Consider the following 17,701-nt stretch of genomic DNA (forward strand, 5'->3'; position numbering starts at 1 on the left):
TTCATCCAAATTCTAAATTGCTGCACTTGTAAACTTCAATAAGTAGTATAAAGGAGAAAAGTGGTTTAACCACTTGCCGCCCGGCCTATGGTCAAATGACGGCTGGGCGAACGCTTCGTCTCTCCGGGAGGGCGTCATATGACATCCTTCCCAGATCGTGCTGTCTGTGTGCCCGCAGGGCTGCGCTATGGCGAGATCTGTCACCGGCCGTGTACCTCGGACAAGGCCGATGACAGATCTGTGTACCGGCCCCATTGCCAGTACCATGTGACCTGCTGTGACCAATCACAGCAGGTCACATGACAGTTGTATACAATGGATGGCTTTCTTTCATGCCATCCATTGTATACAACTGTGTCTAGCTGTGAATGGTTGCAGCGATCACATGCACAGGCTGGGCCAATCACAGCCCATATGTGTTATGTTATTAGCCGTGGCCAATCACAGGTAATCACAACAAAAAAACCTGAATGAATCGATTTCATTCAGTTAAATGCTTGCTTATAGCAAAGAAATACTTTGCTATAAGCAATCAAATTGTGTAAAATATAAAATACTGATCACTTCCCCAAAGTAGTACAATGTTAATATGGTAACATTATACTACTTTGGTCATAGTGCAATATGAAAAACAAAATCTTAAAAAAAAGAGAAAAAATGTATTAAAAAATAAAAAATTTAAAAAAATTATCTTTTTTTTTCATACTGTCACCAGTCAGTGTCCCTGATCACCACCACACCAGTTATATGATGACGTTGTACTGCACTGGTGACAGTATGTAAAAAAAAAATTGTGAAAATAATTTATATAATTTCTTCAGTTTCCGAAAAATAAAAAAATTACAACTTCAAAAAACTTGCCATGCCTCTTATGAAATACGTCGGACTGTCTACTTTGCAAAAAGGGGTCATTTAGGGGATATCTGTACTGTTCAGACATTTGTGAGCCTCAAGAAATTAGATTGGCCGTCAGTACTTCCGGATTGATCAATTTTCAGATATATCCCATAGTTTGTGAACTCTGTAACTTTTTTACAGACTAAATAATAAATAATGATTTGGGTTATTTTCACCAAAGACATGTAGCAGAATACATCTCGGCCTGAATTTATGAAGAACAATTATTTATTTGTAAACTTTTATAACAGAAACAAAGAAAATGTGGGTTTCTTTTTTTTTTCAAAATTCTCGGTATTGTTTTGTTAATTTAGCAAAAACTAAAAACCTCAGTGGTGATTAAATACCACCAAAGAAAATCTCTAGTTGTGTGAACAAAATTATAACATTTTAGTTTGGGTACAGTGTTGCAAGACTGTGCAATTGTCATTCAAAGTGTGAGAGCGCTGAAACCTGAAAATTGGCCTGGGCAAGAAGGGGGTGAAAGTGCTCGGTTAACTAATATATATATATATATATATATATATATATATATATATATTTATTATTATTATTATTTTTTTTTTTTAATTCTCCTTTAAGGCAGCGTGGCAGGGGGCTTGTCCTTTTGCCTACATACTTTTGCTAATAGGTGTCCCTCATTCCCATCTTAAAAAGTTGGGAGCTATGTTATGCTTCCAATTCAAATCAGGGATTTAAAACAACACTGCATTTTTGGCAAGATCAATGGGTATTCACTGTACTTTTTAGTCTCGAAAATTAAAAAAATAAACTAATGCAGCCACCACATCCAGCAACTGGTAAGCTGCTCTATATTAAATTTCTATTATTGGGTTTGATTGTCCTTTATGGTTTAGGCAGGAATGATGGATGAGGACAGATGAGGAATGAAATAAGAAGGAATAGGATAAAGTAGATGGGTGGTAAGAAGAAGGTGACACATACCGAGTATTGGTCTCTACCTAAGTAGAAGACCTCTGTATTGTTACCTGATAAGATAGGAGACCCCAACACCACAGAGAGCCAAGGCAAACACCAGACCAAACACCAAGATGACAATTGATGGTTCAATACCTAGAAAAAGGAAGAAGTTTCAGTTATTACATACATAATATCAAGCTTAGGAGCCTTCATAGAAAATGTTATTTTACTTATTTTTATTTTATTTTATTGATTTGAATCAGGTTTATGCTGAGTGCCAAGTTTGCATGAACACAATCCAGAGAGAACAGCAAAGTGTTGTCTAGGCTCCTTGTCACTCACGTCTCTGTAATAGGCTATGACTGTTGCCCTGCCTACTTTCTTCTTCCTAAATTCCTGTGCAGAACCCTCAAGGTAATACTAGTCCTCATTCACACCTGTTTTGTCAGTTATTCCCAAAGCACAACAATGTTTAAGTTCAAGAATCCCATTAATCTCAATGGGCCTGTTCACACATGAACATTGTGTTACTTGTCACCAGTGGTGTGAAGCTTTAAAAAATTTAAAGTACATGAGCTATTTGGGGCAGAATCACAAGTTTTGGCGTTATAGACTTTAATGGGAGCGCCTGAAAAACACTTGAAAAACATGTTTTTTCAGGCCCTCCCATTTAAAAGTCTAAGGGGCCACAAATGTATGATCCTGCTCCTGTGGTCATGTGAGCGCAGTCACAAACACGCAAATAAAAAAAACCTCTACAATTTAAATCGCCCGGCTATGCTCACATTAAATGTGAATGGAGGTTGAAAATAGAAAACTAGCAATTCTATTTTAATATTGTATTAATGTATGTCATATTAAACTGGCTAGCAATTTATTGCAGTTTACACTGCTAGCAGTGGTTTCATGGTATTGCTGTACTGTGCTGTATATTTGTCATACTATTTAACCAGGACACCTTTTGTGATTCACAAAAAAGTGAGAAATGCCACTAAGGAGTCTTAGGCTCCATGCACACGGGGTGTTTTAATAATGTTGGTAACATTAGCTGTGTAAAGTCACGTTAAAAAAGTGAGTTTTTCAGCATTTTTGAATTAGCGTTTTGCTGTGTTTTTTCGAGTTTGCTTTTTTTAGTGTTTCGTTTTGCTCAAAAAAGTCCAAAAACACAGGTTTGCCGCATTTTACTACGTTTTACCATGTTTTTCCGCATTAGAGCGTTTTTACAGCTAAAAAACTCCTCTAGAAACCCATTGTTTCTGGGGGTTTTTTCCAGTCAAAAAACACCCCTGCCAAAAAAACGCTGATTACAGTCTATGGACACATAGGATGACATGCTGGGGAGTTTACTGGCTGCAAGAAAAAATGCCAAAAGCCAAAAACAGCCGCTGTAAAAACATCAAGTGAGCATGAGGACTCAATCTTTAAAGATAAATTAAAGGTAGTTTTTCTAAAAATATTACTAGCAGATATGTTTTATGGCAGAAGAGACTCTGCATGTGCCTTCCACCATAGAAGCTCTTTCCTTGCCTGTTATCAACCTTTTCCTTATTGTACATTGACTGCCGCACAGTTACATAGTTGGTGAGGTTGGATAAAGACATCAGTCCATCCAGTTCAACCTGTGTAGGTGTGTGTATCTGTGTGTTTAACCACTCGCCTCCCGGGCACTAATACCCCCTTCTTTACCAGGCCAATTTTCAGCTTTCAGCGCAGTTGCACTTTGATTGACAATTGCGCAGTCATGCAAGATTGTACCCATATGACATTTTTATCATTTTTTTCTCACAAATAGAGCTTTCTTTTGGTGGTATTTAATCTCCGCTGGGCACTTTACTATTTGTGCTATAAACAAAAACATTGCAAAAAATTTGAAAGAAAAAAAAAGAAGTTTCTTTGTTTCTATTATAAAATTTTTCAAACAGGTAATTTTTCTCCTTCACTGATGTGCGTTGATGAGGCTGCACTGATGGGTACTGATAGGCGGCACTGATGGGCACTGATTGGCAGCACTAATGAGGTGGCATGGATAGGCGGCACCGATAGGCAGCACTAATGAGGTGTCACGGATAGGCGGCACTGATAGGTGGCACTGATAGACAACACTGATAGGTGGCACTAACTGGCATCACTGCTGGGCACTGACTGGTGCCACTGCTAGGCACTGACTGGCACAACTGCTGGGCACTGACTGGCACAACCGCTGGGTACTGACTGGCACAACCTCTGGGCACTGACTGGTGGCACTGACTGGCAGCACTGCTGAGCTGCACTGGTGGGCACAGGTGGGTGGCACTGGTGGGCACAGGTGGGTGGCACTGGTGGGTGGGCACAGGCGGGTGGCACTGCTGGGCACAGGTAGGTGGCACTTCTGGGCACAGGTGTGTGGCACTGCTGGGTGGCACAGGTGGGCGCACTGCTGGGCACAGGTGGGTGCACTGCTGGGCACAGGTGGGCGCATTGCTGGGCACAAGTAGGTGGAACTGGTGGGTGGCACTGCTGGGCACTGATCATCAGGGCACTGATCATCAGTGCCCTGATGATCGGTGCCGATCCCTGCTCTGACAACTGCCGGTTCTCGGCAGTACTTTCCTCACGCTCTGACAGCGTGAGGAAAGTGCAGCCGAGAACCGGCAATTGAATTTCCCGGTGATCAGCATGTCATTGGACACGGCTGATCACGTGGTAAAAGGCAACTGTGATTGGCCTTTTACCACATCACGTGATCAGCTGTGTCCGTAGGACAGAGCGATCACGGAGATTACCAGGTGCGCGCCCCCGGGGGGGTGCAGGAGAGTGCGTTCTGGGAGGACGTCATATGACGCCCTCCCAGAACTGGCCGGCCGCAGTGTAGCCGTCATTCGGTTATCTGTGGTGGGCAAGTAGCTAATACATAATTGAAAATAACGTGCAGCACTACAAAACGTGAAAGTTCAATATCAAAAATAATTACATGGTGAAAAACATAAGTGATAATCACATAAAAGTCCCAAAGAAATTGCTTTTGAATAAAATATCCTTCCTCCTGTGATCACCTCGTGCTCCAACCACAGAAATGTGCACAATTCCTCCAGCAGATGTCTGCTCACCTCCAGCAGTGCGACCTCACATATACTATGCTCAGTCTAACCGCATTTTTGGTCCCAAAATGGACTCTGAAGATCAACTTGATGAGTGATGGATCCCAATAGCTTGCTCCAAAAGCACCCCTCATTGGCAGTATTCCTCATAAATAAAAAACTCATATAGGTCACAGGTACAAAATGTTACAAAGATGCATCCGTGTTTTCAAACGCCACAACCTGCAGATTATCCACCGAGCATCTGACACCTTGAATGATAATTCAATTACAACAAGTCAAAGAGATAATTACTGCATGTGGTAGCTATCTCCATCATCTGTGTGTTTATTTCAATATCAATTCCCATATCTCTGTATATTACATTCACTAGGATACCCATCAAAGGGTTTTGTTAAACTATTTACACTTCCCGCTGACATCACCGATTGTGGAATGGAGTTCCGCATCCTTACCACTCTAACCCCTGGTTCACATATATGCGGCTGTGTGGGCTGTGTTTTGCAAAGGCATGAGAGCCCATTCATTTGAATGGACTCCCGTGCCCATGACACGCAGGGAAGAAGTCCCTGCACTTCTGTGGAAAACGCAGCCCGCATGGGAACCTTGGTTCCCAGTACAGTTGCGTTTTCCAGTGCGGGCGGTGTGCCATTAGAATTAATGGCACACGCCCGTGGGTCCGCATTTCTCTGTGCAGGTGGTGTGGCTGCACGGATTTTCGTGTGGATCCGCAATGGCACCACCCGCACAGATGTGAACCTAGGGTAACAGTAAAGAACCCCCTTTGCAGTTCAAGTGCGCAGCTCAGGGTAAAATCCTGTCATCTGTAATAAAGCAACTCCCATTTACATGTGCAGGATTTACGTAATTTGTTGCTGGCCAATGCAGAAGACTCCAGAGTCAGAAGGACATTGGGAGAGGAAGGCAGTGGGTACTAAGCGATATCATATCACGACTTGAGTACTGCAACTCCCTCCTTACTGGCCTGCCTTGCCGCTGGCTTTCGCCGCTTCAGTCGCTCCTGAATACGGCTGCCAGACTCACTCACCTTTCCAACCGCTCCGTTTACGCCACCCCCCTCTGCCAATCCCTCCACTGGCTTCCGATTGCGCAACGGATCAAATTCAAAATCCTAACACTGACATACAAAGCTGTCCACCATACTGCCCCGTAGTACATCACTGACCTAATATCCAAGTACCGCCCAGCACGCACACTCCGCTCCTCACAAGACCTCCTTCTCTCTAGTTCCCTGGTCTCCTCCTCCCATGCCCGCCTCCAGGACTTCTCCAGGGTGTCACCCATCCTCTGGAACTCCCTGCCCCAACCCATCAGATTATCACCTACTCTCCTCTCCTTTAGGCGCACCCTGAAAATCCACCTCTTCAGGGAAGCCTACCCCACCCCCTGCTAATTCCCGACCTCCTTCACTCTTCCTACCACTCCATCCCCCACAGCTTTCTCCTCCTGTGCCACCATCCCCTCCCTCCTAGATTGTAAGCTCGAAAGAGCAGGAACCTCAATCCCCTCATGTATCGCACTGTATTGGTATTGTTCTGTTACATGTTCTGTCCCCCATTGTAATGTACAGCGCTGAGCGAACTATTGGCGCTTTATAAATACTGTATAATAATAATAATAATAAGGGGGAGCATAAGCCTAATATCACTGGAAAAAGGGACACTTTAGAAGGTAAGTGTACCATATTGCGCAAATATGCTGTGGAAACGTACACATTATGACAAGGGCTATGAAGTTCACAATTAAGCTGATTTCTGCTTTAAAGTGACTGTTTCCTATGCAGGGCAAAGCAGGAGGGTCAGTTTACCAATTACCACCTCTCTCCCCAGAAACATTTACTACCCTTTTTTTGCTTTCCCATCAGTCTCATTATACAGAGCAGCAGCCTTTTTAACCTCTTCAACACACAGGATCCCTTGAAATAACTTTTCAGTCTCAGGGAACCCCTGCTAAAAATTACCATATCTACAACTCATGATACATTAGTGTGATGGTCACTGGGAAGAATGCTCCTTACACTGGCAGCTGTTGGGAAGAATTATCCCCTTACAGATAGCTAAAAAGATCAATGGTGCCAGTGAAAACTTATATGAGAGACAGAAATTGCTCATTGCTCAAGGAACCCCTAGCAACCTCTGTAGGAACCCTAGAGTTCCATGGAACCCTGTTTGTGAAACACTGATGCAGAATACGAAAGTGAGCACACTGTGTGAACTATATTTTCACATATTTTTGTGTAAATACACTGCTAAAAAAATTAAAGGAACACTTTTTAATCAAGAGTCTAGCATCAAATCAATGAAACTCCTCGGGTATTGATCTCATAAGTTAAGTAGCATAGGGGGTTGTTAATCAGTTTCAGCTGTTTTGGTGTTAATGAAATTAACAACTGGTGCACTAGATGGGCAACACTGAGATGGTCCCCAAAACAGGAATGGTTTTACAAGTGGTGGCCACTGACATTTTTTCCCTACTCATCTTTTCTGACTGTTTTTCTCTATTTTTTTGCATTTGGCTATGGTCAGTGTCACTACTGGCAGCATGAGATGATACCTAGACCCTACAGAGGTTGCACAGGTAGTCCAACTCCTCCAGGAAGGCACATGAATACGTGCCATTGCCAGAAGGTTTGCTGTGTCTCCCAGGACATTCTCATGAGCATGGAGGAGATTCCAGGAGACAAGCAGTTACTCTAGGAGAGCTGGACAGGGCCGTAGAAGGTCCTTAACCCATCAGCAGGACCGGTATCTGCTCCTTTGTGCAAGGAGGAACAGGATGAGCACTGCCAGAGCCCTACAAAATGACCTCCAGCAGGCCACTGGTGTGAATGTCTCTGACCAATCAGAAACAGACTTCATGAGGGTGGCCTGAGGGCCAGACGTCCTCTAGTGGGCCCTGTACTCACTGCCTGGGACCATAGAGCTCGACTGGCATTTTCCATTGAACACCAGAATTGGCAGGTCCACCACTGGCGCCCTGTGCTTTTCACAGATAAGAGCAGGTTCACCCTGAGCACATGTAACAGACGTGAAAGGGTCTGGAGAAGCCGTGGAGAACATTATGCTGCCTGTAACATCATTCAGCATGACTGTTTTGGTGGTGGGTCAGAGATGGTCTTGGGAGGCATATCCATGGAGGGACACACAGATCTTTACATGCTAGACATTGGCACCCTGATTGTCATTAGGTATCGGGATGAAATCCTTGGACCCATAGTCAGACCCTACATGGGTGCAGTGGGTCCTGGGTTCCTCCTGGTGCACGACAATGCCTGGCCTCATGTGGTGAGAGTATGCAGGCAGTTCCTGGAGGATGAAGGAATTGATACCATTGACTGGTCCCCAGACTCGCTTGACCTAAATTTAATAGAACACCTCTGGGATATCATGTTTCAGTCCATCTGCATCCGATGCCCCCAGGTTGCACCTCAGACTGTCCAGGAACTCAGTAATGCCCTGGTCCAGATCTGGGAGGAAATACCACAGGACACCATCCATCGTCTCATTAGGAGCATGCCCCGACATTGTCAGGCATGCATACAAGCACGTGGGGACCATACAAACTGCTGAGTACCATTTTGAGTTGCTGCAACAAAATTTCAGCAAAGTGGACTAGCCTGCTGCATCATTTTTTCACTTTGATTTTCAGGGTATCTTTGAATTGATAGTTTTAATTTCCATCAAACGATGGGGCATCCTTACGTTCCTAACACATTACCCAGTCAAATAAGTATAGAAATCCAGCATGATATTTTTTCCCATTGAGAGGTGATGTGTTTTCAGTGTTCCTTTAATTTTTTTCAGCAGTTTATATATTATTAGAAAATGTACATTTTTGTAAATATTACACCAGTCCACCTTCCATAGCCTTCCTAATATAAACTAGCCTTCAAACCCCTACCCAGCTGCTTAGTAACTTCACACATCAGTGTGTTCCCTTTTGGGCTTGGGCCTAAGAGGACGGTGCTTTATGTTATCTCCTTACAGGCCTTTGGGGCCTAGGGGTTGAAAGAGGCAGGACTCCTTGTAAGTGTTCTTGAAGATACTGGGTATTGGAGGAAACAGTGGGGTTGATTTGCTAAAGGCAAATAAACTGTGCACTTTGCAAAGTGCAGTTGAACTCTGCAGTTGCGCCAGAGCTTAGTAAATGAACAGAAGCTCTGTTGACTTCCATCACCCAATCATGAGCAAGCAAAAATCCTGTTTTTTTTTTTAATTTGCCTTGCGGCCTTTGTGGCCTTTGTGGCTGTCAGCGTGTAGTTCTCAATGAACTACCACAGCGTTGTAGAGTGCTATGGTAGTTCATTGAGTCTTCCTGTCAGACTGTATCTGCTTGCCCATATATCCCGTACACTGACAGTTTACAGGAGTCCTGCATGACACCAACGATCTGGTGATTGCTGGTGCAATGCTTTCCAGGCTTAATAAAAAGAAAAAATTGTAAATACACCTTTTTTTTAACATGCAAAAAAAAAATAATGGCCATTTATTTATTTATTTTTAAAAGTGAACTTATCCTTTAAAGTGGATAATGCCTAAAGGTGCTCCTTGGATATTGGGACTCCTTGGATATGTGGCTAGGCTGTAAAAAAGTCACACATGTGGTATCGCCATACTCAGGAGAAGTAGTAGAATCTGCTTTGGGGTATAATGGCAAGTATGCCTATGACGTGTGTGAGAAATAACTTGTTAATATGACATTTTTGTGAATTTATTTAATTTCTTCATTTTTCAAAGAATTGTGGCATAAAATTACAACTTCAAAAAACTCACCATGCCTCTTACTAAATACCTTGGACTTTTCCAAAAAGAGATAATTTGGGGCATATTTGTACTGTCCTGGCATGTTAGGGCCTCAAGAAATGACATAAGCCATCAGTACATCAGTGATCAATTTTTTCAATAATAGGTACCATTGTTTGTAGACTCAATAACTTTGTACACAGACCAAATAATATACACTGATTTGGGTTATTTTTACCAAAGAAATGTAGCAGTATAAATCCCAGTCGGGGAAAGGTTTACACAGTTGCCAATAAGCAACTAGTATGGATGTCATGCCAAATACAAGATTCTGTGTGTGCAATCTTTTTATGTTTGTTTTAGTCTTTGCTTATTAAAGGTAATTGCACTATGAGCTTGTGCGCTCTCTCTTTTATTTTTTAGTTAACCCCTATTGCTGCTAGAGTCCCACAAACACTACCCTGTGGAATCTTACCCATAACAACAAGTAATGTTCTTAAGCAAGGAACATACATCCTACATGTATTATTACCAAAATTAGTGTGTGCTGCAAATTGCCTCCGGCATTGCTTCTGTTTCTTCTTGCTGGAGGCTGCCATTTTGCTGAAGCCCAGAGCCCCTGAACAGCAGTAAATCATAAAGCGGAACTAAACCCATCAATTTAAAGGATAAGTTCGCCTTTTAGAAAAAAAAAATAATAAATGCACATTTTTTGCAGGTAAAAATTGTGCATGTATTATTTTGTTGGCAGGAGCCTATAAACCATTGCACCAGCAATCAGCGGATCACTGGTGCCATGCAGGTCTCCTGCAGATCTGTCAGTATATCGACTTGCCCGTACGGGATGTACAAGCAAGCAGATATACTGACAGGAAAAATGAATGAGCTTCAAAGCGCCATGGTAGATCATTGAGGGGTAGTTCACAGATGGCTAGGAATGAGTGATGTGGCAGTGTGGTCCACTAGCTGTCAAAGTTGGGATCGGGGGGGGGGGGGGAGGCGAGGGCTGGTTTGATTGTAACATGTTGCATGCTACACCCTGAATATGGGTGCAACATGTAACACGTTACGAAAGGTGAACTTATCCTTTAATGGTTTCATATAAACAGTTACTGTACATTCCTGGAATGCCAGGATCAGGGGCGGACTGACAACCCATGGGGCCCCCGGGCAATAGGGGGTCATGGGGCCCCTGTGTCCTTGCCGAAAATCAAAAAAGCCTATGAAAAAGGTACCAGGGGCATCTCATGGGGCCCCCTACTGACCCCGGGCCCTCGGGCAGTGCCCGAGTTTCCAAATGGTCAGTCCGCCCCTGGCCAGGATTGCCATCTGTCACATTTGCTTGTGTCTGCAACCAAACTGTCAAACCATCAAATGACTGGTGTCATGACTGACTACATGTGCAGCACCATGGCAGTTGCAGATCAACCAGAAGCAGCTTTCTTGGCTGTAAAGGATAGGAGGGTTTAATTCTGCTTTAAGGCTGTCAGCAGATTGGCTTCTACAATTCCCGCAGTGTCTAAAAATAAAGAGCAACTGAGCATGTGCAGAGCTGGGTAAGGCAGTGTATTACTGGATTTTAAACAGTATAGGCACTTATTTTTTAATTTTTTACAAAGATATACCGGCAAAAGGGGCCAGCCTGGGGTGATCTAGCAGGACTAGAGTTCCACTTTAACCTGTTCCTGTCTGGCCCATGGCTATAAACGACCTAACAGGAGCGTTGCCGATGCGGGGGGACGTTGCTAAATGTCTCCCCGCATCCAATGCCTGAGCGAGCTCCCTGGGAGGGTGCAGAGCCACGATCTGTGCCCACTGTGTCCACTGGACATAGCAGAACACAGATCGATGTACGGCACCTCTGTGTGAGGTCCAAATTCATGTGATCAGTGATTGGCCAATCAGTGATCACATGAACAGTAGTAAACAAGATGTCACTTCCTGACATCATTGTTAACTACGTGTGAAATCTGTGAATGATCACCGAGGTCACAACCTTGTACCATGTGACAAGCTGTGACCAATCACAGCTCTAACAGTATTTCTCAATGGCTGCAGGAATGCATCCAGAGAGAAGGAAAAATTATTAATTTACAGCATTTATGAGTGTAAAAGCAATCAGTGTAAAAAAAAAAAAAAAAGAAATCTTCATCACCCCCCCCTGTACTGCTAGGGTGACAGTATGTAAAAAAAACAAATACATAAATAATAATATTTATATATAAAATAAAAATGTGAAAACAATTTTTTTAACAATTAAAAATTATTTTAATAAACTGATTTTTTTTTTTACCAAAAAGATAGCTGAACACATTTTGGCCAATATTTATGAAGAAAGATTATTTATTTTCAAAATTGTATAAGGAAAACACTTTTTTTTCAAAATGTTTAGTGTTTTTCATTGATATAGCAAAACAATAAAAATCCCAGTGGTGAATAAATATCACCAAAAGAAAGTTTTATTGGTCTCAAAAAATGCTAAAAATTTCATTTGGGTGCAGTGTTGCATGACTGCGCAATTGTCATTCTAAGTGTGATAGCGCTGAAAGCAGAAAATTGGCCTGGACTGGAAGGGGGTGAAGGTATCCGGACTTAAAGTGGTAACAAAGCTAAACTAACTAAAGTTCCACTGTAAGTCTAGGTTCACACCTATGCACGTTGCATTTGAGGCGCTTCTGCATTGCGTTTTGCATTTTTGCACTTGCTTTTTTTATGTGTTTTGCATTTTTTTTTCTTGTTTCTAGGCAGATTTTAAATGCAAACACTTCAAAAACGTGGCAAAAATGCAATACATACTTTTCTACAGCGCTCCCATTGAAGTCTATAGAACCAAAAACTCAATGTTTTGCGTTCAAAAAAGTCCCCGACCCTTTCCAAAAAAACGCACTGGGTGAAAACGCGGAGATGTGAACCTGTCGCATAAGAAATCATGTTAAATGGACTGTACTGCGTTTCTGAAAAACGCTGCAGAAAACATTTAGGTGTGAATTTAGGGTAAGGCCTCATTCACACCATGTGCGGAGACATGAGTTTTCATGCAGGCGCTCTACAAGGGCACAAAGAGATCAATTCTCTCTCTGCCCTATTCACACCACAACATTGGTATCACATGCAGGTTTTTTTCTGCGCAGAAATCTGCAACGTGTATAAAACTAATTGAAACACGTATGAAAACTGATGTAAACTAATGTCTCTGCAAGTGAAATCTGCGCTTTTTTTCCATCGTTTTTTCTGCAAACGAAGCCTATATCCAGGGGTGGACTGACAACTCATGGGGCCCCTGGGCAATGGGGATCATGGGGTCCCTGTGTCCTTGCCCAAACAAAAAAGCCTATGAAAAAGGTACCAGGGGCATCTCATGGGGCCCCATACTGACCCCGGGCCCTCGGGCAGTGCCCGAGTTTCCAAATGGTCAGTCCGCCCCTGCCTTCATCTCAACAAAACAACCAATTTGGCCCTGACTAACAGTTTGCATAAAAACAGAGGGGGTTTGTTTGCACAGATTTGCAAATACATGCGTAAGCCACAGTCCCATGTCAAGGGTCCTCTATACACTGTGGACCTAACTAAAATTTCCAAAGCCTCCCTAGTAGGAGTACATGTATCAGTGGATAGGTTAAGGGCAGGTGTGCCCGGAGGAGCCCATTCCTCCTTAACCACATGGCAACCACGCATGATGGCTACAGCAAGGTTGTCCAGTTGTGGGAGGGCGTCATATGACGTCCTCCCAGAACGCGCCCTCCCACGCCCCCAGTGGTATGCACCCGGTGATCTCTGTGCCCCCCATCAGTGCCATCCAGCAGTGCCACCCATTAGTGCCCAGCAGTGCCACCAGTCAGTGCTGCCCAGCAGTGCCCAGCAGTGCCACCTATCAGTGCCCATCATTGCTGCATATCAGTGCAGCATCATCAGTGCCTCCTTATCAATGTTTAGCCTTCATTCAGAAGGGCAGTGACACTCATTTTGTGTGTAAGCTCTGTTGGTCATTATGGCTGCTTCCGCCCTGAGTGGCATAGGTGGTCTATAGAAGTGGATGCAGACGCATCAGCTACATGGACACAGCCGCCTGTGGAAATATGACATGTATGCAGTACCAGGTGCACAGATCTAAATGTACAGTGCCTACATTCAGATCTGTGCAACCGCTCCTGAATCCATTTCAAATTTTTGCACGGGGCTGTGTCCCAGCAGTCCCTGTGTCCCAGCAGTCATTGTCTGCATCTACCCCTATAGGCTGCCTATGCGCAGCTGTGTCTATGAGGCAGGTCCAATAACAAATGGGGCCTGCATTCAGAACGATTGTCAACGCCTGTGTGAATGAAGGCTTACTAGTCCAGATGTGCTAGACACATGGCTGAGTCCTTCTTGGAAACAGGAGAACAGAGACAGGAAATTATATCATGACTAGAAAGAATATTTTATAACAATATCACTTAGTGGCATACCTACTACACCTATTACTACTACTGCTATCCCAATATTATTCATGAGAGTGGTTGTTATACCTATATGTCTGTATACAAACACATTTGTGTTTAATAAATTCACTTCCAGAGCTACAGAGACAACTCAAGATTTTCACTGCCAGATCTCTATAACGTGTGTATGTTACCCAATGGCATACCTCCCAATTGAGAATTAAATTTACCTCCCAATTCAGAATTAAACATACCTCCGAATTGAGTACCTCCCAACCGAGGATCAAACATACCTCCCAATTGAGTACCTCCCAACCGAGGATCAAACATACCTCCCAATTGAGTACCTCCCAACCGAGGATCAAACATACCTCCCAATTGAGTACCTCCCAACCGAGGATCAAACATACCTTCCAAATGAATACCTCCCAACTAAGAAGTAACCACTTAAAGTGTTACTAAACCCACTACAGTCAAATCAGTCTGTATATGCAGTAAATCATGCTTGTTATACTCACTGCCGTACCTAAGGGGTTAATCCTCCGCATTGTGCATAAACGCTGTTTGATTCTGTCTTCTGTGATCCTCCACTTCTTCTACTGTCCCAAAACCATCTCCTGATAGAACAGAGCCTTGGGATCAAGCTGCACATGCTTAGTGTGGTGCGTATTGCTAGAGAGTTTTTTTTCCTTTCTTGGGAGAGTGCATGTGATAGCACAGGGCTAATCAGCACTGTCCAGACAGAGGTCAGGGGTCCTGCATCCTCTAAGAAGAAAATGAAAACTTCTCCTGTAAGCTTTAACCAGTGTTCTGCTGGACACTGATAGAAGTCACAAGACTGCTCTAACTGCTAATGAGAAAAGGTATTTAGCAGTTTATATTTACTAAAAGAATTGCATTTCCATGTTCTGTGATTATTATTTATTTCAGGTACTTATATAGCGCTGTCAATTTACACAGTGCTTTATATATATATTGTACATTCACATCAGTCCCTAACCCTCATGGGGTGTACAATCTAAGGTCCCTAACTTACATTCATAGATACACATACTAGGGCCAATTAAGACAGGATCCAGTTCAGGGGCAGACTGACCATTTGGAAACTTGGGCACTACCCGAGGGCCTAGTGTCAGTAGGGGGCCCCATGCGATGCCCCTGGTACCTGTTTCATAGGCTTTTTTGAGTTTGGGCAAGGACACAGGGGCCCCATGATCCCCTACTGCCCAGGGGCACCATGAGTTGTCAGTCCACCCCCGATCCAGTTAACCTACCAGCATGTACACATACTAGGGACAATTTAGACAGGAGCCAGTTAACCTACCAGCATGTCTTTGGAGTGTGGGAGGAAACCGGAGTACCCGGAGGAAACCCACGCAGGCACAGGGAGAACATGCAAACGCCAGGCAGGTGGTGCCGTGGTTGGGATTTGAACCAATGACCCTAGTACTGCCAGGCGGAAGTGCTAACCATTTAGAAACTGTGCTGCCCATACTGTTAGAGAACAGATATAGTGAATGCAGGGTCCGGGTTTAGTAACACTTTAGGTACCAGACCTATTGTGACGCTTTTCTCTTACATGTAAAACACAGTGACTTTTTACTAGAAATTTACTTAGAACCCTCAAACTTTATATATTTTTAAGCAGAGGCCCTAGACAATAAAATGGTGACCCTTGCAATTTTTTTATGTCGCAATGTATTTGCACAGCAGTTTTTCAAGTGCTTTTACACTTTAATTAATCTAAAATAAAACACAATATATGACCAAGTTTTTTTGTAAAATATAAAAGATGCTTACGCTAAGTAAATAGATACCCAACATATCATGCTTTAAAATTTTGCACGCTAGTGGAATGACACCAAACTACGGTATCTAAAAATCTCCATAGGTGACATTTAAACATTTTTTAAAGGTTACCAGTTTAGAGTTACAGAGAAGGTCTGGTGCTAGAATTATTGCTCTCGCTCAGAGGATCACAGCGATATTTCACATGTGTGGAACAAACACTGTTCACATATGTGGGCATGACCTATGTATGCGTTCACCACTGCGCGCATTGGGGGACTTTCAATTTTTTTTGGATTATTATTATTTATTTTATTACATTTTTAACCATTTCAATACCGGGCAATTTTACCCCTTCCTGCCCAGGCCAGGTTTCAGGTTTCAGCGCTCTCACACTTTGAATGACAATTGTGCGGTCATACAACACTGTACCCAAACTAAAATTTTATCATTTTCTTCACACAACTAGAGCTTTCTTTTGATGGTATTTAATCACCGCCGGGGTTTTTATTTTTTGCTAAATTAACAAAAAAAGACCAAAAATGTTGAAAAAAACACGTTTTTCTTTCTTTCTGTTATAAAAGTTTACAAATAAATAATTGTTCTTCATAAATTTAGGCCGAGATGTATTCTGCTACATGTCTTTGGTGAAAATAACCCAAATTAGGATGTATTATTTAGTTTGTAGGAAAGTTATAGAGTTCACAAACTATGGTATAGATCTGAATATTGATCAATCCTGAAGTACTGACAGCCAATCTAATTTCTTGAGGTCCAAGAATGTCAAAACAGTACAGATATTCCCCAAATGACCCCTTTTTGCAGAGTAGACAGTCCGACGTACTTCATAAGAGGCATGGCGAGTTTTTTGAAGTTGTATTTTTTTTGTCATAATTTTTCGGAAAATGAAAAAATTAAAAAAATTATTTTCACAATTTTTTTTTTACATACTGTCACCAGTGCAGTACAGCGTCATCATATAACTGGCATGGAGGTGAACAGGGACACTGACTGGTGACAGTATGAAAAAAAAATATATATATATATTTTTTTTTATTTTGTTTTATTTTGTTATTATTTTTAATTTTTTATTACATTTTTTTTATTTTTTTTAAGATTTTTTTTTCATATTTTACTATGACCAAAGTAGTATAATGTTACATTATAGAAACATAGTAACATTGTACTACTTTGGGGAAGTGATCAGTATTTTTTTTTTTTTTTTTTTTACACAATTTGCTTATAGCAAAGAATTACTTTTTTTTTTTTGTGCTTAGCTGTGATTTGGCCACAGCTAATCACATGACATGTGCATGTGACCTGCTGTGACCATTCACAGCTAGACACTAGTATACAATGGATGGCATGAATGAAGCCATCCATTGTATACAACTGTCATGTGACCTGCATGTCGGGGGCCGGTACCCAGATCTGTCATCGGCCGTGTCCGAGGTACACGGCTGGTGACAGATCGCGCCGCTGAGCATGTGCGGGAGGACGCCAAATGGCGTACACCCAGGAAAGCTAAAGAATTTTTGCGGCCGCCAAACGGCTATAGGCCGGGCGGTTAATGGTTAAAAAGGTTTACACTTTTCCTTTAAAAAAATTATTTGTCACTTCTATTCCTATCACAAGGAATGTAAACATCTCTTGTGATAGAAATAAGCAGGTACAGGTCCTCTTTATGAAGAGATCTGAGGTCAATAAGAACACAAAGGAAAGATTACATTGAAAAAACATTGATTTAATGCTTAAAAATTTTTTTTACATTGATCTGGAACTGGAAGTGATGTCATCACATTGCTCCAGTCCTCCTAGGCCAGTGGTGGGCAACCTT

The 17,701-nt window shown here is 42.4% G+C and overlaps 1 protein-coding gene across 1 annotated transcript in view; it reads right to left on the reverse strand.

The window, feature by feature from the left end:
• LOC149462533 (retinal guanylyl cyclase 2-like) overlaps positions 1–17,701 on the reverse strand; it is a 170,275-nt gene that overhangs the window by 113,697 nt on the left and 38,877 nt on the right. Inside the window, exon 4 of the mRNA XM_089676747.1 lies at positions 1,887–1,971. Within this exon, the coding sequence (XP_089532873.1) occupies positions 1,887–1,971 (85 nt within the window). The remainder of the gene's footprint in view (positions 1–1,886; positions 1,972–17,701) is intronic.

This window comes from Staurois parvus, unplaced genomic scaffold (genome assembly GCF_062004578.1).
Source record: "Staurois parvus isolate SC_StPar_1 unplaced genomic scaffold, SC_StPar_1.0 ptg000173l, whole genome shotgun sequence".
Classification (NCBI taxonomy): domain Eukaryota; kingdom Metazoa; phylum Chordata; class Amphibia; order Anura; family Ranidae; genus Staurois; species Staurois parvus.